At 42.1% G+C, this 27636-nt stretch overlaps 1 protein-coding gene across 7 annotated transcripts; it reads right to left on the bottom strand.

Moving 5' to 3' along the window:
* Positions 1-21846: 21846 nt before the first annotated feature.
* On the bottom strand, positions 21847-27147 carry LOC136508497 (uncharacterized). Of its 7 annotated transcripts, none has more exons than XM_066503184.1 (15): positions 26839-27147; positions 26352-26582; positions 25516-25627; positions 25211-25323; positions 24653-24775; positions 24374-24549; positions 23806-23881; positions 23640-23726; positions 23453-23533; positions 23319-23351; positions 23175-23228; positions 22816-22857; positions 22614-22692; positions 22425-22495; positions 21847-22330 (listed from the first exon to the last, which is right to left on the bottom strand). In XM_066503184.1, the coding sequence occupies exons 2-15, from the start codon at positions 26559-26561 to the stop codon at positions 22205-22207; spliced, it is 1383 nt and encodes a 460-aa protein (XP_066359281.1). In that variant the 5' UTR covers positions 26562-26582; positions 26839-27147; the 3' UTR covers positions 21847-22204. The 7 variants fall into 7 exon arrangements, 5 of the variants coding, with proteins under 5 accessions (XP_066359281.1, XP_066359278.1, XP_066359280.1 ...); XM_066503181.1 differs by having other exon boundaries at positions 26352-26593; XM_066503183.1 differs by having other exon boundaries at positions 26352-26613.
* Between the last annotated feature and the right edge of the window lie 489 nt (positions 27148-27636).

A 27636-nucleotide genomic window follows, 5' to 3' on the forward strand; every position in this document is an offset into this window, starting at 1 on the left:
ATCAGATGTGGCCTAGCACTCAATGACACAGGGTTTATACTTGTTCAGGCAACGTGCCCTACGTCCAGTTTGAGTTGGTCGGTGACTTTATTCCTGAGCCCAAGTGCTCAAAGTTTGTTGTGGGGTTACAAACGAGTGTGAGTAAGTTGGGGGTGTTAGAAGTCCGGTCGGACTCTGGACCAGAGGGTCGAGAGTGACGGGAGCTCCTACGTGCGCTATGTATTGGAATGTATGCTCTGTGTAGCTTTAGGATGTCTAAAGCTAGCAGAGAATGAGTCAGAATGATCCATCTGTTGTTTGTTTTGTGTTGTTGTCTTTTTTCTTTTGGGAGAGGGCACATCCCCTTTATAGGTCAAGGGGATGGCCTTACAAGTGAGAGAGTGAGTGTGTGATACCTAGTCTTATTGCCCACGCCATCGGGTACAAGACGGTTTGTCAGCGCCCACAATACTATTGTCGCCCAGATGCATGTGGTAGAACCCATTGTGTTCTTCTGGTATGGCAAATGTCGGCGCCTACCATACTGTAGGACAAATGTCGGTGCCCACAATACTATTTGTTTTCTGACATGTCTAGAAGGTTGCAGAGTACCCTTCCGACATGGTCTGGTGGTACTGTCCTGCAGGTGTGCAAGGTACGATCCTCAGTATTGCGGTTGACTTGAGCGCCTTGTCTTATCTACTCCGCCTGATTCTTGGGTCCTTACCGAGCGGGCGTCCCCGTTCGATCATTTCCCGTCGGCTCCGACCGCGCCGGTCGAAGAAAGAGCTGTAAGTAGAGGTTCGATGTACTCCCGGTTGGAGGAGTGGGTCGGAGTCAGAAGCGAGCGTCGTCCCCTCCTTGGCCAAGCCTTCCGGTCGAAGAAGCGGGTCGGAGTCGGAAGCTAGCATCGTCCCCTCCTTGGCCAGGCCTTCCGGTCGGAGACTAGATCGCTCTTTCGGCCTGTCGTTTAGGTATCTAGGCCGGCCCAGGAGTTGCGCGTCGTTCGCAACATCGTCTATTGGGCCGAGCTTTTGCTGGAAAGCAGACCCATTAGGGACCCTGGGTTTATGAACCCCGACATTATGACTTAGTAAATCTATAGTTATCTTTTAACTTTTAATCAAGTTGTTCCAATTTTTTCACATGTTAATTAAAACTTCTAGTATTCATTGGCTTTTATTCAAAAAAAATATTTTTTCATTAAAAATAGTCAAGGTCCTAATAATATTGTTTTCCAAATAATTTGAAACTCGGCTTGCATCCCGACACTAAACATATTGAATTTGTTATATCATAGTATTATATGTGTCTAGTATTATTTATATACCATAGTATGCATAAAATTAAAATAATAATATTGATATGACATAATGTTTTAGTAAAAATATATAAACATATTTAAAATAATAACTTATAAAACTTTTTATCTTGGACTACTAATATAAAGTGTTATTGCTACGTGGTTTATTAAGTGAATATTTTCCATGTTTCATAAGTTGTTAAAATAAATATTTATCCTAATGTATATATGTTTATTTGATATACATGGTGAAATATAGCATTATAATTATTTTATTTCATAATTATAGAAGTCTGTAAATTAGAAATATATATATGTATCGTACTTTGAGGATATTGATTTTTTTTAATAATATATATTACTATTTACGTGTAGATTGTAGAGATTTTTGTTTATTTTTTATAATAGCTAAGGTACATACAAATATAAAGGTAATACCTTATATTATCTTTCACGATGACATATATGGTTATGTTAAATGCTAACTTAGAATATTACTTTGCATTATCTTTCATAATGATAAAGGTGGATAATTTATAAATTTATTAGGAGTTATTTTAAATTATCTTTCGTAATGGTAGATTTGGGTAATTTAGATAAAAAAGTTAGAGGATTAAATTATCTTTCACAATGACAAAGTTGGGTAATTTCAACGCATTGTTAGGAGGTTATTTTAAATTATGTTTCATAATGGCCAAGGGGGTAATTTAGATGTAAATTTAGGGGGTATTTTAAAATATCTTTTGTAATGGCAGATGTGGGTAATTTACATGTAAAATTAGGTGGTTACTTTATGTATTTCCCATAATGGCAGTGGTGGGTAATTTTTAATAAAACTATGATAGATCCGATGACTATTATCGGTGAGGATGATTAGAGTCTACCAAATCAAAGGCTAGATGTTTTTTTATTATTATGAGAATTTCTAGAATTTATCTTTTTTCTAGTGCATCCGGTGGGAATTAACGTGGTACCTCCGTGGGAGCCTCTAATTAGTAATAGTAAGATAGTTAACATGTATATGTACGACAATATCTTTGGTAAGATATGTAGACACTACGAGTACACAAATGAATAGCAGAGCGGTTGCCGGGCCGCATTCGAGTTACAAAACAAGCACATTTTGCAGGCTGTCTGAAAATAGCAGCAGCGCCGTCTTATTATCTCCCTATGATTCTATATATAAGAACAAAAAGAATTGAAACGTACTCCCCACATCTTAGGAAGAATGTAACTCTCGCTTCTCGACAAAGTCAAATAAATTTAAGTTTAACCAAATCTATTAAAAATACTAACATTTATATGTTAAATAACTATCGTTATTAACTATAAATATATTTTTATAGTAAACCAAATTGAGACACAAATGTCAATATTTTTTCATGTGAACTTTTGATATTCTTTTTAGGATGGACGGAGTACTAGCTGCACTAGAATGAAAATGGTTGGGCGCATACAAAGACAAATCTGCTTCAAAACTTCCTATTAACCATTTTTTTTAAAGACGACATTATTGCCAACCAACCAACCAATACAAACAAGTCTTTTTCCTAACAGCAGAGATGAGTCTTTTCCCTTTCCTCAAACGACTGAACACAAGGACACCAAAGCTGAGAAGCGTGAGCAAACAACCAAATTAGTGCATCTATAATTTTATATTGGTAAGCACACGTGTGTATATACATATGCTACAAAGTGTAGAGCATGTCATTTTCTTCTTCATTGAACATCTTACATCTCTTCTGGATGATTTCTTATCCGTACGCCAATGTATTGTAGCCACAAATTTGATCTCGATTCTTGCCGTGCAGGCAAGTCGTCAAAGAATCAAGATGACATGTTTTGCTGACGGTCGGTGGTATCACTGGGGTCAGTAGTAAGTGTTAGATAAGTATGATTTTTTTTTTTTAATTTGAAGTGGTGCGCCACCATCAGTGACTCATTGGCCGGCACTATAAATTTAGTACTATAATCCAAGTAACGATCTTACGTAGGCGATGACAACACTAATAAAGACACAACAATCACGGATGAAAATAGCTACTCCATCCCTAAAAGAAAGTCATTGTAGTTTGTTCTAAGTCAAACCACTCTAAATTTGATAAAGCATATAGCTAAAGAAGATCGTATCAATATTTATGACACTAAATATATATGTATACTATGAAAATATGTTTCATGCTGAATTTATAATACTCTTTTGATATCATAAATATACTACCGGAAACCGGCACTTTACCGAGTGCCGGAGGCTTTGCCGAGTGTATTTTATCGGACACTCGGCAAAGACGGTCTTTGCCAAGTGCCAAATAAAATACATTCGGCAAAAAAAAACACTCGACAAAATGCGTCTTTGCCGAGTGCCTTTTTCTGGCACTCGGCAAATATGTATTTTGCCGAGTGTTATTTTTCGGCACACGACAAAATGCGTCTTTGCCGAGTGCCTTTTTCTGGCACTCGACAAATATGTATTTTGCCGAGTGCTATTTTTCGCCACACGGCAAAATGCGTCTTTGCCGAGTGCCTTTTTCTGGCACTCGGCAAAGATGTATTTTGCCGAGTGCCTTTGTTTTGGCACTCGGCAAAGAGCCATTTTGCCGTGTGCATTTTTTTTGGCCCTCGGCAAATCAGTTTTTCAAAGCAATTTTTGAGGCCCTAAATGAATTCAAATGAAAAACTTTTCAACTACAAAGTTGTATAACTTCTCAAGATCTACAAAGTTTATTTTGGTCATTTCTTCATTTGACAAAGCGACAATAACGTTGTTCATAAAATCTACATCTCTCATATTAGTTTCATGAAAGTAGAAGAGAAATATATAAGATTTGTGAGCAATGTTACTACCACTATGTCGGATGAACAAATGACCAAAATAAACTTTGTAGATCTTGAGAAGTTATGAAATTTTGTAGTTGGCAACATTTTGATTTGAAATCATCTTGTCAAGCAAAAACGACGTTTGAATTTGAAAATTTTAAAATTTAAATTTTTCAAAAGACCTCGGATGGAAAAACTTCCTAAATAAAAATTGTAGATCTCCAAAAGTTATGAAACTATGTAGTTGACAACTTTTTGATTTGAAATCATCTTATTATGCAAAACTACGTTTGAATCTCTCAAATTTGAAATTCGAATTTTTCAAACGACCTCGGATGGAAAAACTTCCTAAATAAAAATTGTAGATCTCGAAAAGTTATGAAACTTTGTAGTTGACCACTTTTTGATTTGAATTCGTTTAGGGCCTCAAACAAGCAATTTACTCTCGGTTAGGTATAATATATGAGGATAGATAATGGAATCTAGACACAAGTGACAGTGTAGTGCAGTGGTAGAGTAGCAGATACGCGAGGGAGAGGTCGTGAGTTCAAATCCCGCCGGCCGCGTTAGCTGCGAATTTAGCGCAAAAAATACACCGACTTCGATGAAGACGGGCGGGCGCTGGCTGGTGGCGGCCTCCCCACGAATTTTTTTTTGAAAAATTTTACTATTATTTTTTGTTTTTTCGTATTTTTATTTTGCCGAGTGTAAATCTTTGCCAAGTGCTTTTCCGGCACTCGGCAAAGGCTTTGCCGAGTGCCCGACAAAAAGCACTCGGCAAATAGCTGTTTGCCGATAAAAAGATGTCGTGTGTTGTATGTCGAGTGTTACACTCGGCAAAGCAGTTGCCGAGTGTTTTTGGGCCATTGCCGAGTGCCCCTGGCACTCGGCGAAACGACTGTATCCCATAGTGATAATTGATATTTTTTGGTATATATAAACTAAGATGGTATGACTTATAGAACAGAATAGAATGACTTCCTTTAAGGGATACTACAAAACACTCATTCCAGTTGATCCATCTCTACCAGTAATATTACTAGAATTGACACATATTTTTCCACCACGACGTGCATATCATACGGATGGCACATTACAGGGAATCTTGTCACACTTTTTAGTTCCCGGCCACAATTTGGTTCCTGGCCACAATTTGCCCCAACTAACCTTAGGTAGGTAGGTGTGGCTAGAAATTTCAGGCCATACTTTATCATGCCTAAGGGAATTTCGTCACACTTTTTTACTCTATGACATGTGGAGTCCAAAAGAATCTTGCCTCAGTTTAGTGGCCAACCACACACTACTCGTTAACTTGATCAAACTTACCTAAGATGAAGTGTGGCTAGCAACCAAACATACCCTATATACATTACAATAATATCCCCCCTTCCTCCAAAGGTTATCGATCGGTGTTTATTCGGAGTTGGCACTAATGCTTTGTTGTGTTCATAAGTTGACCTTACCTTATTTAGGAAATTCATCACTTTTACTCAGATGTAGAGATGATAAACTTATTTATGAATGAGAATTGTAGGTTTAATGAGATGTACAACTTTTTAACTAAGTTTTGTTTTTTACTTTATGTTGTTTAGATATCCAAATAGCTGACCCTGACCAAAGTTTCAGATAACAAACCTCAGATGGAAAAAATAGTAGTATTACATTGTTATACGAGTGTTTTGTTCGCTGAAAAGTCAGGCTGAAAAGTACTGTTGGTTGATTTGTTATGAGAGAAAAACACTGTACAATGACTGATAAGCCAGGTTGATAAGTTCAAGCGAACAGAAGTGCGAGTATGCAAGAAAATTGTGTGACCGTGCGAAAAAAAAAGTTTGGGCCTACGGGGTTATTTGTTTGGGCATCTGATTTACTAAATGCCATTGCCATTTATCTAAAAGTTGAGATTTCTATGGCACCAGAGGGTGACCCTTTGACAATAGTAGATCAGGTACGCAGCCGGCAACACTTAAAAGCTGCACTTCTCTTCTACTGTAGGAACATTTGTCACACATTCTTGAGGGCGTCTTTGTTCGGTTCGGCCCTTTTCCTAACCAGTTTTGTGGCCTGATCATCCATGGGCTAGATTCTATCCTAGCCCACGAAGCCCTGTCACCTCGGCGTGGAAATTGGCCCCCACGATAGAGCCGTGGAGCTTCTCCTCCTCGTGGGCCTGTGTCGGCGAGAAGCTCGCCATAGCATTCAAGCTCATTAGCACGCCGCCTGGGACGGCGATCAAGATCGTCAAGAACCTCCTGGTGTGCGCCAACTGCCACGCCGTGCTGAAGCTGGTGTTGGAGATGACGGGGAGGAGGATCATGTTCAGGGACAGGAATAGGTTCATGTCTTTTTTTTCTGATGGCTGATCTAAGTTGAGTCACTACTTGTCGACCTCACACGTATCTACTTCAACATAGACATCAACTAAACCAGCCTCTACCTCCTCGACTGTATTGTGTGGCTAGGCCGGGCACGTGATGCCAATGGAGACCATCCCACATCGCTTCTTACCCATCATGGCCGCCGCCGCACAACTATATTGTCAGTTCACCATCACCTCCCGTCATCTCATCTCACGCATACTCGGTTTGATCAGCCGATTGTGCGTGATCCACTCGACTCCTGTGACATCCATTGCAGAGTACTATGCACATGTTCTTGGAGCAACACATGTTCATCGCTTCGCCGCCGGCAGGCCGGCACCATGCGTGCTTTGCGGAGCGACGATCGAGAATGTGGACGGGGACGGCGACGGACGGCCAAATTAACCCACGATACGCCTACCTTAATCTTGTCTTTGATACATTCACCAAGCCACGTTTAGTTTGTGTTGCCATTGCTCTCTTTTTTTCTTGTGCGGCGTCGGCGCCCGGCATGGCATCACTCACTGACGCCCAAATAAAATACTCCCCCTTTCCAAAAAAAAAACACACTTGATGTTTTAGTTTTATCCTTAGTCAAAGTTTTTTTAAAAGCTTTACTAAATTTATAGAGAAGATATCAATACTTATGACACAAATATGTATGCGATGAAAATATGTCCATGCATGACAAATCCAATATTGGTTATTTGGTAATATAATGCTAATGTTTATTTTGTATAAGCTTGGTCAAATAAATCATAGATAGTTTGACATTAAGTCTTTTCAGGACTGTGGGAGTACCATGTTGCCTTTTTTCCTATTTTGTTTTGGAATGGTTTATATACATAATACATAGTTCAACTTAATTTGCATGATAAAGGGGAATGTCTTTCTTAATTAACCACATGCACTTGAAGACCAAATAGTTGCTGAAAAGATCTCTAGAGACCAGGCATGGATCTCTAGAAGCTTATGATGACTTTTTTCTTCCATGTAAAAATCGAGTTGATTGCTTGGCCGGCACTGCAAGCATACGAAAAATCAAAATTCGATTCTCTGAGAGTTGTTTGCTTGCTGTTTCGACTGAATTTCTTCCTCTGCATGCATGCGGACGGTCTGTCTGCTTTCTTTGTGCGTGCATATTTTGCTCGTGGAGGAGGAAGAAAATTAGGGAAGAATGGCGGAACGAAGGGAATTAAGAAGAAATTAAGACGTAGTAATTGTGTACGTACGGTTTCCCCAACCCCACCAGCACCAGGTCAATGAGGTCACCACCACCACGACTAAAGCCCCCTTTGGCACGGCTCATCCAAAACGGCTTCACCGGTGAAGCCAGAAAAACTGGCTTTTCCCGGCTTCTATTTCATTTTAACTCCGGCTTACAAAACAGCTTCACGCTACAGTGTCTCGATTTACGCAAAATAGATGAAGCCGAAGCCGGCATAAGCCGTGCCAAAGAGACCCTAACTGTCTGTCTCGCCGAGATCCGAGCATTCGTGGCAAATGGGGGGCACGCGCGCACTTTATTACCTCTAATTTGTCCAAGTCCCTTGCACGCACGCATGTATGGCCGAAATAACCAAGTCTCTAGGGACGTGCTGGCGCTCAGACCGTCAGACGGCAGTATATGTGCGCGCCCGCACAGCCTGCTCCATGTCCGCTAATTCGTCTTGCCCGTATACGCATCGCGTCGTCGTCACGTCCGTACGACTCTCTCGCAATCCGTCTCGTCCACCTTGATTCGACCCGTCCCCATCCGTTTGCACCTCGTCTCGTCGTGCCCCCGACCACCGGCCCCAACACGCCACGCGCCACATCGGCTAGCCACCGGATCGCCACACCCCATTCCTCGGCGCTTGTGCCATGCCACCATCACTCCCCGCGTCCCCTGACTCTCCAGACAGCATGAAACACATGCAACGTAAAACATTTGAATGCAACATACTTCTAAAACAGATGAAACATCTGGAACATACACTTGCAATATATGTGTGAAAACATATGCAACATCCAGATAGAACACTTGCAACTTACAACATGGAAATACTTGCTGCAACGAAAGACTGGAACAGATGAAACATTTCGAACATACTGTTGCAACATACATGTGAAATATATGCAACATCCAGATCAAAACGCTCGCAACATACGTCTGGAACAGACGAAACATTTTGAACAAACTCTTGCAACATGTCTCTGAAACACTTGCAACATACGCAACATGTGCAACATCCCCGACCTACTTTTGCAACATATAACATATCTCTGAAACGTCTGCAAAAATTTAAAACATAGATTTGCAATATAGGGGAGGGGTAACCCGTGCCGGTCAATTCCGGCCGTCGGGATGGAGCCGGCGGCAAGCGGCGGCGCGCGAGCGCCACCGCCACCGATGCCAATGGCACCGGGCTTGCTTGGCCAACTAGTAGGGCACGCATGCTGGCTCTGGCTGGCTGGCCTGCCCTGCCTGGGATTTGAACGCGTACACGTTCGCGGTCCATCCGCATGGATGCCTGTGCATGTGTTAGCCTAGCCAGCCTGCCTGCTCTGTCCTGCTATCTCCGTCCCGCGGGCGCGTTTTTTTGCACGTACGGCTGCGCGTCGAAGTATACCATGTTCATCTTTGCACAGATGCAGAGATGGATATGGATGATGCAGAGATGGATAGATTTACAAAAGGAGGCCGACAAGAACAAGATGAGGGAGCTGGTGCAGTGCTTAACCTGCTGGATGGAGAAGAAGGAACAACATCTAGCTAGGCTTCTGTTCTGATATTGTAGTCATGTAATAGCTGGGCTGTTATGTTTGCTGTTTTTTTCAGAACCTTTGTGTTTGTCAGGTTTCTGTTCTCCAGGGGTTGAAGCGTGTTGACTTTGCTTTTGAGTTTGAACTGGTAACCCCAGTCTGTACGAACGACCTTTATATTGCCTTTCTTAGTTAGAAGCCTAGTAAAATCTCCTTAAAAAAAAAAAAGAGAGAGATGGATATGGATGAATCCGTGTGCCTGTGTGTTGTGCCGTTGTCTCGGCCGCCAGGCGCCACATATATGGCTGGATCGGAGATACACGTACATACATACAGTATCTGAATATATGATCCTGCAGCCTGCATGCATGCACACGGCGATTACTGTCCGTATAGCTGCTGCGTGTTAGCACACGCAGTGAGTGTGAGTGGTTGTTTTTAGTTGCTTGATGTGACACTTGTCACACGCTCACGTACGTGCTAATGATGACACTTGTCACACCTATAGTTATATAGTACGAGTAGAATGCTGGTGCCAGCACATGCTGTCAGGGTGTTTGAGTTATACTCCGCTCCAAATTACAAGTCGCTTTGACTTTGTTTGGTACATCCATTTTGCTATATATATACAGTACGAGTAGAATGCTAGTGCCAGCACAAGCTGTTAGGGAGTAGCTTTTAGGGGCCGACCAATCTTTCCCAGCACCCTTGTCGCTCCCCTTCAGGGGCGACCCAGGCGCCGCCACTCACGCCCGCCTCTGAGCCTCCCTCCTCACGCTTCCATCCCCGAACGTCGCCGAAGCTTGACGCCAGCAGGCGGCAGAGGGCAAGGACGGCGGCGGCAGGGTCTTCTCCCCCCTCCTCCCTCCCTCTTCTCTCTCTCCCGGTGGTGAGCTTGGTGTGCATGGGCGCGGCGGCTAGCGGCGGGATTCCGGCCCGCTGCGCCCGGATCCGGCGCCTCCTCGACTGGATCTGGTTTGCCAGCGCGCAAATCAGTGGCACAGTGGTGTGGCGTGATGATGCGGTGGCGGCACAGCAGCACAATGCAGCGGGGCCACGGTGGTGTGGCTGAAACGCAGCGGCACGGGAGCTACGCGGGCTGCAGTGGCCAGGATATGCGAAGGAGCTGCGGTGGAGCTCGAGGATGGAGCGAGGAGACGGCTCGGAGGTCGTGGGCAGTGAGGCGACATGTGGCGACGGTGCGGACGGCCCGCTGTGAAGGGCCGAACGACGCCGACGTGGTGGCTGGCGCAGCGATCCACGCGGTAGTGGCGCGGAGGGGTGTGGCATGGTGTCTTGGCGCGGTTGTTGCTGCATGCAGAGGCACGGCGGAGGAGTAGGTCGCGGGGTGCGTTGTGGTGCTCCGGTTTGCAGCACGGCAACGTGGCCTCGGGTCGTCGGTGCAGAACGCGCGGAGGCGGTGGTGGTGCGGTAGTTCGTCGGCGACGCCATGGTGGCGTGGCCGGCCGAGGCTCGGCTGGGTGTGCCCCAGCGGTGCCATGGTGGCGCTGGCTGGTGGTAGCCTAGCGTTGGCGCGCCTACGGTGCCATGGTGGTGCGGCTGGCTTTGCCAAGCTGGGGTGGAGACTGCAGATCTGTCCAAGGTTGTGTGAAGGCCGACGCGGGTGGCGCTGATGGCCGGCAGTGGAGGTGTCGGCGGCGCGGGGACAGGAGAAGACAACATGCGCGGCATGGAGGCTCGTGGGCGACGAGTGCCGCATGGAGGCGGCGAGGAGGAGGAAGCAGTGGGCAGCCGACGATGGGGGAGATGTTGTGGTGGAAGAAGCGGGTGGTGGCCAAGTCATGGATTCGAGGTGCAAGTGTCAGCTTCGGCGGAAGGCGGCCGAGGGCATTCGCGTGGTGATTCGGGGGCTTGACTTCTATGTGGCCATTGTTGGGTGACGGTATCTGGACCGTGTGCCACGTGTGCCCGCGAAGTTAGCGAGGAGGCCGGCGCGAGAGTTGGGCCGGTGGAAGTGCAGTGACTTCTATGTCATCTTGGTGAAGCGGCTTGGTTGCTAAAATATACGATGTGAGCAGGTCTTAGGGGTGGCGGTCGGTTGGGCGATGGCCAGAGGCAGTTGCTCGTGCTTTCGGCTTTGCAGCTTGCAGCGGACTGTAGTGGCTAGCCTTGCATGGCAAGGGTTAGTCCAGTGCGGGATAGTGTCGACAGGCGGCGCAAGCTGAGGCGATGGCATGACGGCTACATGGCTTGCGGCGGATCATGGCGGTTAGCCCTGCATGGCAGTGGTTGACTCGGTGTGGTACATCGTCGGTAACGACGACGCAGGCGGTGACAATGGTGTGCCTTCATGTCGCATTATCGTCCTTTGTTGTTGTTGCATCGTGGCGGGCAGTTGAGGGTTTGGCGGTGTTTGCACAGCGCGTGTTGAGGTCTCAATCCAACCGTCCGTTGTCAATAGTTGAGCTAGTTGCTTCTTGTTGAGTTTAGTGTTGTTGTTGTTGTTGTTGCTGCTGCTATGTTGTACTGTCCAGTCTGGGCTATTATTCTTTTTAATATAATCGGCGGCTCTTCTGCCTGATTTCAAAAAGTTATAGCTTTTGTAATACTTTTTTAGTTTCTCAGCGAACCAAAAGCCAGAGTTACCTTTGAACGTTTTTTCAGCTTTTATTAGTTCATTTTCTTATAAGCAAACTTTCAAGCTTTTCAAAAGCTAGCTCGACATTTAATTGTTTGTTTCATTTTCTGGCTGACTGAAGCTACCAAAAAAATGGAAACAAACAAGCCCTTATATTCTTTTTTGATCGAAATCAGCAGGGGAAACTCCAACTTATTTTTTATGTTTTTTTTATTTCAGGTCTATTTAAATTCGCTCCCATGAAAAATCGAACCCATGCCTGCTGAATGCTACTCAGCTGCTCTAACCACTGGGCTAGGCTAGAGGCCCTTTCGCAAGCCCTTATATTCTAGCCATCCGCTGCTGCTTCTCTTCATCTTGTATTACCCTTTTTGAACACTCCAACTGAGTTTATTATATACATTATTTTGTGTTTTGCCTTGCTAGGTAAGAGTGGTTTCTGTCTCTTTACTAGCACTATGTTTGTCAAAAAAAGAATGCAATTTTAGATTTGATCAAAACTAAATCATTTTTAAGTTTAACTAAGTTTATAAAAATAGTATCAACATAGAGAACTTTGAATAGATACACTATGAAAATATGTTTTATGACTAAACTGATGTACCTATTTAATATGATAAATATTAGTATATTTTTTATATCAATTTGGTAAAAAAAAAACTTGACATATATACTTTAATACGATAAATATTAGTATATTTTTTACTATCTGATCTCACATGGGCAAATGTGCCGCAGTGGATACCGATTGATGCAGAGGATTCAGATACGCATTGCAGCCTCCCTTCTCGGTACAGAGAACACAGAATAGATATATAGAAACACTGCCCTGAACATCTCCTCTAGATTTAGACCAGTATTGCAATGGATAGCAGAACATAGAAATATATCAGGAAGACAGTTGATAGTTTACTATTCAATCCTAAATGAAGCATAGAGGATCACATTGAAATGAATTTCAGAACTATGTAATATGCTCTTTGAGGGAGTATGAGGCCCCGTTTGGCTTGCTGAAACTTTGCTGAATTGGTTGAAAAATACTATTCTGACTGAATTTTTGTGAGAGAGAAATACTGTTCCGGCTGAAAAAAAAAACAAGCTGAATAATGCGGATTATAAGGTAAGCCGAACAGAGGCTAAATGTTTTGTTCCTTAACAAAGAGAAGGGATTGTTCAGATAATGATATATTATTGAGGTGCAACTTTATTTGTTTATATAAAAGCCTTTTGTTCCCATGTCTTGGAGAACCTACAATTAGCCATGTATGTGAATTGGAAAATGAAAAGGAAGAGCCACATGTGAAACAACCTGCACCATTTTCAGATTACAAGGTATGATTGTAATTTATGAGCGTGAGGCGTAGACACCGCTAAAGAGTCAAAATTTCTTGTCAGAGGCAGAAGAATATGCTCCTAAGTTTCTATCATGATCTTTTTTATGAAGAATAAAATATAATTACTTCGGGAGTATAAAAGATTTGCACCGCCGCGCCTTTCCTTTCGATTAGGCCAGTGGCAATAAGAATATAGGTGTAGTGATGAGAAACTCAACAAATTTTTATTTATTTTATGATTTTTATGTATTTTTGAGACTTTATCATCATGAAGGTATAATTTTATTTATCCCTAAAAAGCATAGGTAAAAGTTTATATGAAAATTTTCTTACTAAAACATGCCATATTATGGATGCACTGCATAGTTCTACTCGTGAGGATTTCAGATCAACTTGATTTTCTAATTTACAATTTTTCTGTGATTTACTATGCAATTTTAAAGTTTCAGCTATTTTTTTAAAGAGATGTAATCAAAGGTGGCTTGAATGTTGATTTGAGAAAAATCTGAGGAGGTTTTCGCATAAAATATTGAGAGGGTCTCTGGAGCGCGGGTTGATTTTCGATAAAGAGAAGGTCTTGTTTGCAAAAAAAAACAGTAGCCCATCCGATCTAGACTACGGGTTGATTTCGAAATAATCTGAGGTATTTTTTGAAAAATATACTGAGAGGGCATCTGGAGCGCGGGTTGATTTTCAAAAAACATAAGGGTTTTTTGACAAAATGACCACTACTCGCCCGATCTGGGCCGTCCGCGCGCCCGATCGAACGGCCTCGAAAAGCGACCGACGTGGCCACGCTGCCTGGCCCTCTTTTAGGTGCAGGATTCCTATAAGATGATACTATATATATATATATATATATATATATATATATATATATATATATATATATATATATATATATATATATATATATATATATATATATATATATATACAGTGACTTTGCCGTGTGCCACAGGCACTCGGCAAACAGCACACGGCATCTACAGTATCGGCAAACAGCTATTTACCGAGTGTTTTTTATCGCGCACTCGGCAAATGGTTTGCCGAGTGTCAAGTTCAGCAAAAAAAAGTGGTTTGCCGAGTGTTTTTTCTAAAATGCACTCGGCAAAGGATTATTGTTTGCTGAGTGTTTTTTGAAATTACACTCGACAAACCAATTTTCCAAAGAAAAAAATATTTTTTTTCTCAGCATACCATTATTGTTTGCCGAGTGTTTTTTGAAATTACACTCGACAAACCTATTTTTCAAAGAAAAAAATAATTTTTTTCTCAGCATACCATTATTATTTGCCGAGTGTTTTGGGGAATTACACTCGGCAAACCTATTTTTCAAAGAAAGAAAATATTTTTTTTCTCAGCATATTTCAGTTTAATAGCTGTCATACAAAACACTCTTAGTACACCATATCTGCATGCACATCATGCTCCTGGCAACATAATTCTCATAATAACCACATGGACATGGAAATGAAGATGACAAATTTATGAGACTAATGACAGGTATAAGTTCAGAAGAATCAACATCCAGAAAAAATTCAAAAGCTATGCTACCAAAATAGTGAAGGTAAAACCATGAGCACCCCAGTAGAAACTTACTGGGTCACAAGGCATAGCAGGTACATTAATTAGTTAGTAATCGCACATACATATACAGCAACCGATTACGACAGCGGCGTCACCCACAAGTGAGCGCATCAGATCTACAGGCTCATAACCCAGCAGCAAGTAAAAACAGAGGACGAGACAAACCAGTAGAGTTAGGCGTCCCCTTCCTCGTGATGAAGCCCAGCAGTGTTCTGACCGCTGCCTGCTGCGTCTTGACAGGCAAGGTGACCACCCTCGGATACCTCTCCTTGAATTTTTCCTCCCAATCTTGCAACACCTCCAGCTCATCGGGGCTTAGGCCGTCCAAATCCCCGGTGAGGTCATTTAGGTCAAATGACATCAATGCCAGGGCCCGGGTTGCATCCCTCCCATCAAACAAGGAATATGGTCCCTGAGGGCCATAAAAGAGCCTGAGGGAAAAAATCAAGGAACACAATCATGACTCTGTGAACAAGGGGGGAAAACCACGTTTTATATATATCCGGTAATGACGAATGATCTTATTGCAACAGAGCCTAGCCCAAGGGCACAGCATATACTATGTATGATAGTTATCAGAGAAAATTGCAGAATCTGGTAAGATGCATACATTCTGCTTGTGCATAAAGTGATAAACAAATCTTAGTACAAATGTCATCTGCCAGTAGGAAGCATGTTCAGAACACATTGCACAAGTGTCAAGCTCAAACCTGAGAATTGGAATCCAAACAGAAGCATTTTGTGGAAAATTATTTGAAGGACATAGTCCTCTATACCTAATTCCTTGGCAGTATATGGGCCAAAAGAACACCCCACTAGAAAACCACAGTATCAGTTCTAGAATCTAGACAGTCTCAACAAATACAAATATGCTTGTTGCCTGTTGAAACAGCAGCCTAGTTAAACAAAGCAAGGAATCAAGGGTACCCGACAGTAGCTATATACACTACTGATTGCAGGCTACAGGATAAACAATAGTGACCAAACTACAGTAGTATATGATTCCACACACTAACACTCTAGAAAAATGTGGGGCTGAAAGGGGTGAGATGGCACATAATAAACTATATCACCCAGACAGCAACGAGCAAACAAATGGAACTGAAGAAACAAGATGCATAAAGCAATCAGATATGTAAATATCGGTATTGCAGAAGATAAGGGGAAAACCAGTAAAGGTACTTTAGAATGTTTAAACTTCTAATCCACAAGCTAATGTTGAGGACCCTTATATCTATTTGCCAAATCTGGTGTGACTGAATAAAGAATATGATCAGGAACCATGGTCTAAGAACATGAACAAGCCTTTTTAACTGCAACTTCTATGGAACATGACACTGAATCGTTGTTAGAAATTTCCAGCTACTGACAAACATCATTTATAAATGAATGATAGAAGAGCACCTTGGGTGCGATTTGTGAGATAGGCAGTTAGTACTTTAGTACAATAGTTGTTCAAATAATTTCCATGATGCCAGACTGATTATTATTCTAGGATACAACAATCTTCACAAGGTATGGTGTATTGGTGTATCACCCTCTAAGAGCTTGGTTTCCATTCATTAATGTATAACTTATGACAATATCATGCAGCTTCATATTAGGCCACAAATCCATGAACAAAGCTGTTCGCTAGTGCCTTAGCAGAGTATAGTTTCAGCATTAGGGTTATATAAATAATACCACTCAACTTCATTTTTCCTTTCAAGGTTATAAATATTATCTCAGCAATCGTCACAGCGCCGGCCCATTCCCTCAAATTGAAAACATAATAGAAAAATGAAACTATAATCATCACTACACATGACCAAAAAATGCAAACAATAATCCAAAGACCATCAACACCGCAGTGTACACGGTCTCAATTTCCATGTCACAGTAAGAAATGAAACAAACATCACTGACATGGCCATGCGCTCAGATATATGCCACAATACCTGACTGCTTGCAGGATCCAACCGAACCGAGCAGGTCACAGCCTATATACAACACAAAAAAAGTTTGGTAAGATAAAGGGAAGAACAGTAGATCTAGGGTGAAATTGACATTGCCTCCATGCATATGACAGATTGAGAGAGAGGGAGAGAAATGGTCGCACGGGGGGGGGGGGGGGTTGTTTGGGTCGCGGGGGGCAGCGGCCACCGCAAGGGGGCAGGCCGCACCGGAGGCCGGCAATCGCGGGGACCCGCCGGTGTGGCACCACGGGGGGGGGGGGGGGGGGGGAGAGGGGGGGGAGGAGGGGATCCGTGCTGGGGACCTCCAGCTACGCCATGAAGAGAGAGAGAAAGAGGAAGGGGAGGCGCGGGCGGGCGCGGGAGCGGTGGAGGTGCCGGCGCGCGACGTCGCCTGGGCCCTCCCGCTGCGCCGCCACCTCTGGCGAGACGGACAGAGGAAGAGAGGGAGGGGGGTTCTGGTGGCGCACACCGTCGGGCAGCGTAGACTAGCCGGGGGCGGCGTCGGGGGGGGGGGGGGGGGGTGGGGGGGGGGCGTGGGAGGCGGCCGGGGGCGGGTGTGCCTGCGTGCGTGTGTGGCGCGGGTGGGTGTGTGCGTGTGTGGCTGTGTGCGGCCGGATGCGGGGTATATGAGTGGGGTTTGCCCAGTGTCTCAGATCTCACACTCGATAAAGAAGGAGGTTTGCCGAGTGTCAGACCAGGGGTACTCGGCAAATTCAATTTTTTTCATTTTCTTTATTTTTCTTTTTTCATAACATATTTTTAAAAATTTATTCTGATGTACTTTAAAAATATCTTGTCAAATTCACTCGACAATATATATTTGATTTTTCTATGATTATTATTTCATTATTTCATGCAGTTATAGCAAATTCAATTTATATCAATTAAAATTCTTTAGTTGCACTTAATAAATTAAAATTATCAAATGGATCAAAAAAATTACCAAAATTTCACATGAAACAATCTATGTTCTCTCTTGCCTATACAAAAAGTATTGAAGTCAAATCCCAATTCGACCGTCACTTTGACTCCAAATTTTACTGAATCTTTCTCAACGCTACGATTCTTCTTCTAAGATGCTTCGGTTTGTAAACATCGTACGTGATAAAACGTGCAAAACCTTATCAATTTTTTACCACAGCCTCCACGTATGATATCATCACATCATGACAAATCTCACGATTTTCAAACTTCGTTTGTTTTTTTTAGAATTTAAAAACCATTCGGCCACACGTTCGTGGTCGTGTTTTCTGAACGAGATGTTCGGAATTTCTTTTCATTTCCAAGGTAAGGCCTCACACTGGACTCAATATCATGACTATCATTTTTCTACTCATTTTATTCTATTATTTGAATCACTTGCGGTTTAAATTTGACTTAAACCAAAAACTTTCTTGAAATGCAATAAATTAATTAAATATACCAAACAGATCTAGAAATATACCAAATTTTAACATGGAGTACCACATGTTGTATGTGCAAAGTAAAAAAAGTTTGAAGGTCAGAAGAGAAAAAAACTTATTTCTTTGCCGAGTGCCAAAAAAAAAACACTCAGCAAAGAGCTTGTTTGCCGAGTGCAAAAAAAAAACTCGGCAAACCCCCTTCTTTGCTGAGTGTTTTTTTTGGCACTTGACAAACCCCTTTCTTTGCCGAGTGTTTTTATTTTGCACTCGGCAAACCCTTTTTTGCTGAGTGCAATTATTTTGCTGAGTGTTTTTCGTAGAGCACTCGACAAAGAGCTTGTTTGCCGAGTGCCCGAAGAATCACACTCAGCAAACCCCCTTGCACTCGGCAAATTGACTGTTTCTGGTAGTGTGTATATATATATATAGTAGGTAGCTAGTATGACCAATGAGTGCAGTGCAGGTACGGTGCAGCTAAATTAATGTTCTGTTCGTCTGGCTGATAAGCGATGGCTAAAAGTATTGTTGGCTGATTTGTTATGAGTGAAAAATATTATTCGTTGGCTAAAAAAGTATGGCTTATAAGCCAAACGAACTGGACGTAAAAGGTCGGCCAGTATCTTATCTTATCATCATCATGTTCTAAAGCATGCATGCATTTGCATTGACACACCCAAGAAGGGATATGCTTGCCGAGCTGGCTGTTCAATTTGTCGTCCATATCCCACGTCCAGGGAAGCATTAGTGTGTACAAGGGATATGGATCTGATCAGACTGGATAAGACACAAGTGTGTACCGGAGGATGCTATCATGCTATGCTAGTACAAAAAGAGAACTATTAGTAATGCAAGCATCAAGGTTACGTTTGCGAATTGCGATATCGATGACTGAGGGGCTGCTTGGTTGCGGCAGCAGCCTCGCCTCGCCTCGCCTGGCTGCATCAGCGCGAGCCACGAGGAGCTTGCCCGATGGAGCGAGCCGAATTGGCTCTCTCGCAGGAGCCAGGCAAAGCTTGCCCGTGCGGTCCCAAGGTGAGCAAGCAAAGAAACCAAAACGGCTGCCTTGGTTTGCTAGCCTGGCTCACAGTGACCAGCAAACCAACCAAGCAGCCTCTGAGATGTTACTGGCGCAGCAGACAAGCGATTTCTTTAACAAATGACACCAGTATATTATTATATATATAAATAAAAGTAAGAGCAAAAGTATCCTCCGCCGTACCTTTTGGACTAGGGAGCAGTTTTTAATTGCCAGTGTAAGCGATGAATCGAGGTGTTGAGCAATGCAACGCGTTCACTACTGGTTTGCAACAAGGACAACCATGAAGTGAAGCAAAAGGACCGAGGACACTGCATTTGTATTAAACATATTTAGGCCGGTTCGATTACTTGGAAACGGGTGCCTGAAACGGTTCTAGCTGGAGCGACAGGTTCATTTACAGAAAGCAATGATCAGCCGGATTATTTCCTACCCTCAATCCACCAGATAACGATAAACGGATAGCAAACCAGTGAGATACCAGACCAATTATTTCAGGTATAATCAGAATTATCTGACAAGATAATCATTATCAACAACTATTATTAGTAAATATCAATTAGGGAACCAATGAACCAACCAAATCACAGGTTCACAGGTGATATTTTTTTCGCTGAAATTTGGCTTATACTACTGCTTATGCTGATTTGTTACGAGAGAAAATCATTGTTCATTCGATGAAAAGTGCTGCTGAAGTAGTGCTGAAAAACAGGACGAAACCAAACTTTTATAAACAATAAATAAGAGTACCAAAAGCGTGAACCCACACGACATAGGAAATGTGGATACCATCTTACAAGTTTAGTAAACACATACCAAAACTAACTTTACAAAATTGTCCAAATATGATGACAGAACACCAAACTATAAACCGGAAGGGACAAACAAAGAAGGCCCTCAACTTCCAAGTCTTCACTATGAACCTTATAGCATTAACTAGAATTAGTTATGTGTCGATAGTGTTGTCATGCCAAGTAGGTTAGATAAGTATTTGAAGTCAGGTTTCGTGGTTCTATATGTTCGATGTTTCTATTTTATCTTTTTGTATCTCGATCATTATCGACATATGTCGATAATTTCATTCGAATTGTTCCATTTCCGATTTTCAGTGAATCATGTTTCCGCTCCGTTTTCGGTCTTCCCGACTTCGTTTTTTATTTTATTTTTGTAATAAAATATTAAAGTGAAAATGGGAGAGGGTTTCATCCCTGCCAGTAACTACTAGATAAGATGGAAAACGAATAGTAAATTGGGTTGCTTCACACAAATTCCAGAATTAGCATCATCCGACAGGGTACGCATTATTATGAAGCACTGTTTAAAGTGACATACTCCATATGCACTTTTGAGGGGCACAACAGTGGAAGCTATTGCTTTCACCGCCAAGGAAGCTATTGCAACAGGACCACAGGAGACATAATTTCTCATGCTTCCATGCCAACAGAAACACGCACTGAACTGGTTGGTACTGTTCTTGAATTAAAATTTGTGTGCAGAAACATAGTCACGTTTTAGTGACACACTACAGTTTTTATTTATTTGACTAGTTTTTATTAGTTGCGTGTCTTTTTTTACCATTCCGTATAGATCTTTTTTTTTATGATCAATCGGTACTTCCTCCGTGTCAAATTATAAGATATTTTGTTTTTTAAATACGATAATTTTTGCTATGCGTTTAGATATAAAATATATCTATAGAAGAAAACTGTGTATCTATAAAGACAAACCATCTTATAATTTGAAATAGAGGGGTTGACTTTTAGCTCTGATTAAAGCGAATGCAGTGGCTTCTTTATTAGTAAATACTATAACATGAAGATAATAGACAGATGGCTTAGCTTTTCGTGGCCTTCAAAAGTTGAACAAAATCTTTGAAAAAAGAGCTGTGAACAAGCAGAGCCAACTAACCATTACCAGATCACGGTATCACTGGTCGAGGAAAGCCTGACCAAGTTAAATACTACTTTGCATGTTATGCCATGCTGCAAACTGTAATCTATAATCATGTCACTTTTACTGGACATGTTCTTGTGTTGCAACTGCTTTGATACTTTATTATTAGTTTTTGTTTGTGGCTTCTTGCCACGCTAGCAATAGTATATACCAAGATGAGATACTGTGCACGTTGCAAGCCTCTGACATGTTGCCAAGTGGGAGTATCCGAAACACAAGTGTCAATTAGCTAGTGACGTGCTGCGTGCCGAAACTGCGTGTCGCTCTGATTCCATCAGTGGTTCATCGTGTCGGAACAAGATGCCAATTACGCATAAAACAATTTAGTGATGCTAATGCATGCAAACATGAAGGCCACGTAAGTGATGATGATGACTGAGTTGTTCCTGACGCAGCAAAGTGCAGACAGGAACAGGACTAGCTAGTATAAAACTGAGCACATGTCTCATCGGCCGCCGCATTTTCTGACCAGATCGATATCAGTTTTTAACTTGCTACCAATGCAATGCAACTTGTAAATTATCAGTTGAGAAATGCGATCTGTTTACTGCTAATTGACACAAGAAGGTTTGCAACACGGACAGCCTCAAACTGATGCTGGAAAGGCAGAAATGGAAACGTAGGCTTCAGTGAGCATAGACCATTGCACGTACTAAATATTTGGAAACTGCAGAACTGATTCTTTCCAGCACGTCTAAGGCCTTCGCTTTGCATATACAACTAGGATTGCTAACTGAATTCTCCTTTTGCCTTACGACTATTCAGCTCACATATAAGGAGAGACATGTAGTAAATTGATCAAGTTGTTTCACACGAATTCCAAAATTAGCACCATCTGACAAGGCACACGCATTATCAAGCACGGCTTAGTGTTACATGAGCTCCTGATGGTTACATGTAAGATGAAAAGAAGCTATCACTTTTACCATCGTCAGCTATGCACCATTGCAACTGCAACCAGAATTGCAGATGCTGCCATACTACCACCAACATGCACTAAACTTGCCGGTATTGTTCTATAGCTAAATTTGTGTGCAGAAACACTACTGATGCACTAGCAGATGGTAAATTGGTGTTAGCAGTACGATTAGCAGATGGTGCAAGCAAATACTTTCTTGCTTTTTATCTGATTAGCAGATGGTGTTATTAGCAATACGATTAGCCAGAAGAGGTGCTTGCTCTGCCTCCTCAGCAACTTCGGAGCATTTGTCCTTTCTTTCTGGAATAAGCGTCCAAGCGAAGCATAAGGAGATTGCCTGTAAATGTATTTAGCATTAGAAAAACTGCATGTTCAGATATCCAGTTGTAAAGCCATATTAACCATACTGCAAAGGAGAAAAAGGTCCTAACCAAGAAGAAACCAGCCATAAGGAAACTGAATCCTCTGCAGTTGAAGGGGGCTTCGGGTGAAATGAAGTAAGCTGAAAGACAAGAATGGAAAAGGATCAGACCAGAATACTACACTCAATAAAGAATGGAGCGTGTAGAGTCAGTCCATAGGATTAGGAACAAACAATGAATTTGTAAAATAGTGCTAACAGGTCAGTGGGCTCATGTATAGAGGTGCCAGCAATGTAGCCATCGACTGCATGGTTCCGACGAACCCTTGTGCCTTTCCCTGTGAATTTGTATTTTTAATAAAAAAAACAAAACTATGCCAGTAAGACAGAAGATTAGACTAAAAGGTTTCATTCTTCAATTACCAAAACAAAACAAAGACAGGTAGCGTATGTATGGGTACCTGATCAGTTGAAAGTACTTCCCCAGAAATTATTGCATAGGTCTGCAGATATGCATATTTATGACGCAAGTAAGTGTACAAGTATCACTTGAATGCAGAGAGGATATGTATGATGCATGAATCGGTGCTGCAAAAGTTTCAGCCAGTGCCTTCCTTCAGATAATTTTTAACCATGAAACTCTGTAGATTTGCATACTTTCCACATGCATGCACAAAAGCATTGGAACACACTGAATATGTAACTGGTGAATTTGATGCTGAGACAGTTTAAGTCACAGAACATCCTTCTGTGAAATTATAACCACGATTTTTTTTTGTTCCATACCACCACTCATAACCAAAATACAAGATTGACTTACAGCTGGTTTGGCCAGAACACAGATGACACCCAGCGAAGAGCAAATATAAGGCACCTGCAAAACAGATGCAAGTTAAACAAAACAATTTTTTGCAATTGTACAACATAAACCCATCACAATGCATGTCCAAGCTCAAATACATACCCACCAAGCCCATGCAACACCATAAAGAAAAGCCTGCAGAACAACTTTTCCTCAGAAATCAATAAACTGAATTTTGTAATAGTATACCTTAGATTATTAAAAACATAGCAAATGATCCCGGTGCAATAACTCACATAGGCAATTGATGTGAGTATTGAAATGCATAATACTCCTTTTCCACCAATTACACGGCTAAGAAGAGGGAGGACCAAAATCTGCAATTTAGAAACAGTATCACGAACTGCAAATCTAACAAAATGATACTAAGCCATTAAAAATTATGGTGACCAACGGGGTACTAATTAAAACTAAAAATTTCACCTGGGAAAAGATCGAACCAATATCTACCACCATTAGAATTTCTGAGAACTGATCCTTGTCAAAGCCAAATACTGACTTGAGGTAGTACTGGAAAAATGAAATGAAATGAAATGAAGTGTGCAATTCGACTAGACAGTCATGAAGTAGAAAGTAGGAAAATAATTACCAGAAGGACATCACTGATGCCCATCATTCCCAATTCATAGAAGAAGGAAATGAATGTGATTCTCCTAAGTGTTTCACTATAAACACAATAATACAAGTTTAACAAAAATTGCATTAGCAGTTGCTAAACACTGGCTGACTTGAAAACTAATTGATTGTCATTGTATCAAAGTTTCCGAGCATGAATAGATGAATAAGTACTGCCTTATTCTTAATGGAATCAGTAAGTCTGCTGCTCATTCCTGTAGGCCCTTCATGAATGAAGGAAGAAGTTTGACTTAACTCTGACAGAACTTTCAAGATAGATATTTCTGAACTCATATAAAACTTTATACATATTTTTTTTAAAAAAAAGAGCCACAGAAAAAATACCTTTGCAAATATTTCTGGGACACATCATTTTTGTTGTTAATAGTTCAAATACAAGTTTATTATCAACATTTCTTATATGAGAACTAGGAGGGAGCCCTAAACTTCTCATAGGATTTGACATGAAATTTCATGAATTCCTTGAGTATTAAACATCTTTAATGATAAAGTCAACTACATACTGTGTGCAGAAGCCTTACCTGTTTTTGATTATGCTAATGTTCTCCTTCATACAGTTCCAGCGTTGCTGGGGTAAACTAACAACCAAAGATGACAAAGTCAAACGCTGACAAGGCACCGAGGGAGCTCTTTGGACTGTCTCCACCAGGTACAGTTTCATGTAGAGCACAGATAATACTGACAAAACAACTGATACCTGAAAAACCATGGTCCAGGACTTGTAAGCTGAAACTTGCAAAGAAGAAAAAAATAATTAACAATATGATGCGACTAAAAATAAATAATTCAACTAGTGATACCTGAAAAATCCAACTCTCAGGAAGAAACCTTGAACAGATGTTTCCTAAAGCGTGCGATGCAGAGAAAATTCCTGTCAGGATACCAAAGGCAGCCGCCCTCTTTGATGGTTCAACCACATCCGCCTAATTCAGGGGAACATTTTAGACTGTCAGATTGCATATCTTTATTCACAAGCAACATAACAAATGTATAGTGGTAAACTTCTGTTTGTTTTTATCAGTTATATTCAATTAATCACAAACAATGCCACTTGAAGGATCTTATAACATAGGTTTGTTGTCTTTCCATGCAAGTAACTGACAAACTCTAAAACAAATAATGTTGATTTTTTTGTGGTTTATCCATTTAATTAGTGACTTTGACAACACAAGATAACTAGGTTCTATCTAGTCACCAACTTCAGTCAAGGCAATAGTTCATGTAAAAAAAAGGAAAAATGATTTTACCTTAAAAAAAAGATGCATACGAAGACTTCAATTGACAATACAGGAGCAGTTCAACCACTGACATGCCATTTTTTTTTCTACAATGGAGAAAATTTTGAAACTATTTCTCACCGTGTATGTAACTGCAAGGCATATTATGGTTCCTTGGCCGATCATGTATGAAAAAGTACGCATAACAAGGTAGACATGTACAGTAGCCCTTGAATTTTTCCATGCAAGCAGAGCTGCAGGCATGAACACCAATTAACATCCACATCAAATGGACAAATGAACACTTTACTGAAAGGAACAAGCATAGACGTGCTCCATGGTCAAATTAAAACTTAATCCATATGAATTGTCTTGTGTGACTAGTTGTGAGGCCTACAAATTGAAGGGATCACATTAGTAGTTGAGACAACAAATCGGAAAATTACCAAATGGTATTATGGAGGTGGAGGCAGAGAGGAGGAGGATAGGCTTGCGGCCATATTCATCAGCTAGCTGACCCATCAGAGTGAGCCCTATAGTCCTGAAAATGCCCCCAACCTGCACTCAATACATTGAATTGAAACTTGATTTCCAGAAAAAAACAAATCAAAACCAGCACAAATGAAATTGTTTATCCTGTTTCAATGTTTTACTTGTTTAGCTGAATTATTGTACTTGGCTCAAAGAAACACTATCTCCTTCAGGAAACAAACAGATTTACCATATCAACTGTTCTGTTGCCAAAGCAGAAACATCCCTCAATGATCACCATGTAATTCTGATTGCATAATTTCACCAACTTAGTCAATCTATGTGGCAGATGCATGGTCGTTTTAGTAACTAACTACAAAGAGAAGAACACTGATACGGAAGGATGTGTACTCAGGCGATATAGATAGATAGACAGATTCCAGGGAAGTCCCCTGTGCAGGGGCGTAGCGGGCACATTGATGATAAAGTTGACGAATGCCATCTGCTCTTTAGCCACCTAGAACAGCACCATCCCCACCCCACCCCCAGTGGTGCTCAATTAATGGGTCAATTAAAAAAAATCCTAACATATATCCAAGCTTTACATACTCTGCAATAAGATCTGCATATGGCATAGCTCCTTTGACATTTTGTTGAGCACTTGTGGCTTTTGGCAAGATTCGTAATAAGGCAGCTTAATGTGTTTCGCTTTCACTCGTGTTGCGTTAGCACTTTCTTTTCCTAGAGAAACCAAGTTGTTATGCTGGAAACAATAGTGCACAAACCAAAATCGTATAGAGACGAGACATACCGAGGACTGAAGGCCGGTGAGGTAGATAGCCTCAGAGCAGGGCGTGGAGGCAGAGCTGGTAGCACTGAGGGGGCAGAGCGCGGTGGTGACCTTGTCGACGAGTGCAGGCACGATCATCTCCTCGGCAACCCCGTACAGCACCATCCCTACTAGGAGGTGCAGCAACGGCCTCATCACAACTCTCATCTCGTCGCCTCCAAGGCAACCCATCTCCAGATGTCCTTCCCTTCCCTTGAGCAATCCTATATATGTTCAGTGCCCACTTGGTAATTACCCAAGAGGAGGATTTATATCTTTTTTTTTTGTTTGAAAAAGAAATAATTAAGCACAAAATGCACGAGCTGCAGCGTAGAGGAGGAACGCTTTAGTAGCTTTTCATCGAGTGTAGCAGGTGGAGCAAAAAAAAAAGGACAGAGGGGTCGGTCGAGTGCCATGTCGGGCAGACAGTAATAAGTAAATTCAGGCGATGGATTGAGATCAAACGGACCTTCTGTTGACTCTTTCTCGCGCGACCTCCCTTCCGGCGCCACAGTCTCCGGCCGCCCGCCGCCGACGGGCTAGTTCTGGGCCGGTACACGGAGACTGGACCTTACAAGGAGAAGGAGGCCGGATGCGCTGTGGCGCTGCCGCCGGAGCTGACGCAGAAGAAATTCGGAGTCCGGGGACCGGGGAGGGGGAGGAAAGGGACTCGCCGACGAGGCGCAGGAGACAGGCGGCGCCGGACGCGAGGACGGCAGGGAGGTGGCGCGTAGGGGAGGCGGCAGCCGGGAACGGGGCTTGGCGGTATTTTTATTTGTTTTTTTTTCTTTTTTTCCCATTGGTGCACCGTGAGTCCGTGACGGATGCTTACATCATGTCCGGAGCTGCTCAGCTTGCGCTCCACAATACTCTCTTTCGGGCTGGTTAGCGCACGCACGTCCGTTTTTCGTGTGAGGTCTGTTTCTCGCACCGTTTCACCCATGCGGGATCTGTGTTGCCCTCAAACGTCACCAGCATCGAGAAGAAGGAGAGAAGTGACGCATGCCTAGCCAGCACCATAAGGAGGAGAAGACATCGAGGCGAGACAATAGAAAGCGAGGAGGGAGATGCAACACCCAATGTATTTTTTGAAACATCCAGATGCAACACTTGCAACGTACGTCTGAAGGCAGATGAAACACTTGAAATATTTATTTGAAACACTTGCAAAAACATTTGAAACCCATTGTAAAATATATGCAACATCTAGATAAAACAATTGCAACATATGTGTGAAACATATGCAACATCCAAATAAATACACTTG

The sequence above is a fragment of the Miscanthus floridulus genome, chromosome 15 (genome assembly GCF_019320115.1).
Source record: "Miscanthus floridulus cultivar M001 chromosome 15, ASM1932011v1, whole genome shotgun sequence".
NCBI classification, from domain to species: Eukaryota; Viridiplantae; Streptophyta; class Magnoliopsida; order Poales; family Poaceae; genus Miscanthus; species Miscanthus floridulus.

What these genes read in the sequence shown, in the direction of transcription:
- LOC136508497 (XM_066503184.1), bottom strand. Translation starts at nt 26,561, where the DNA reads ATGGGTTGCCTTGGAGGCGACGAGATGAGAGTTGTGATGAGGCCGTTG. An exon ending in CTGAGAGTTGGATTTTTCAG is followed by an intron (nt 24,550 to 24,652) that starts GTATCACTAGTT and finishes ATGGTTTTTCAG; the next exon opens with GTATCAGTTGTTTTGTCAGT. An exon ending in GTGTTCTGGCCAAACCAGCT is followed by an intron (nt 22,858 to 23,174) that starts GTAAGTCAATCT and finishes GCATATCTGCAG; the next exon opens with ACCTATGCAATAATTTCTGG.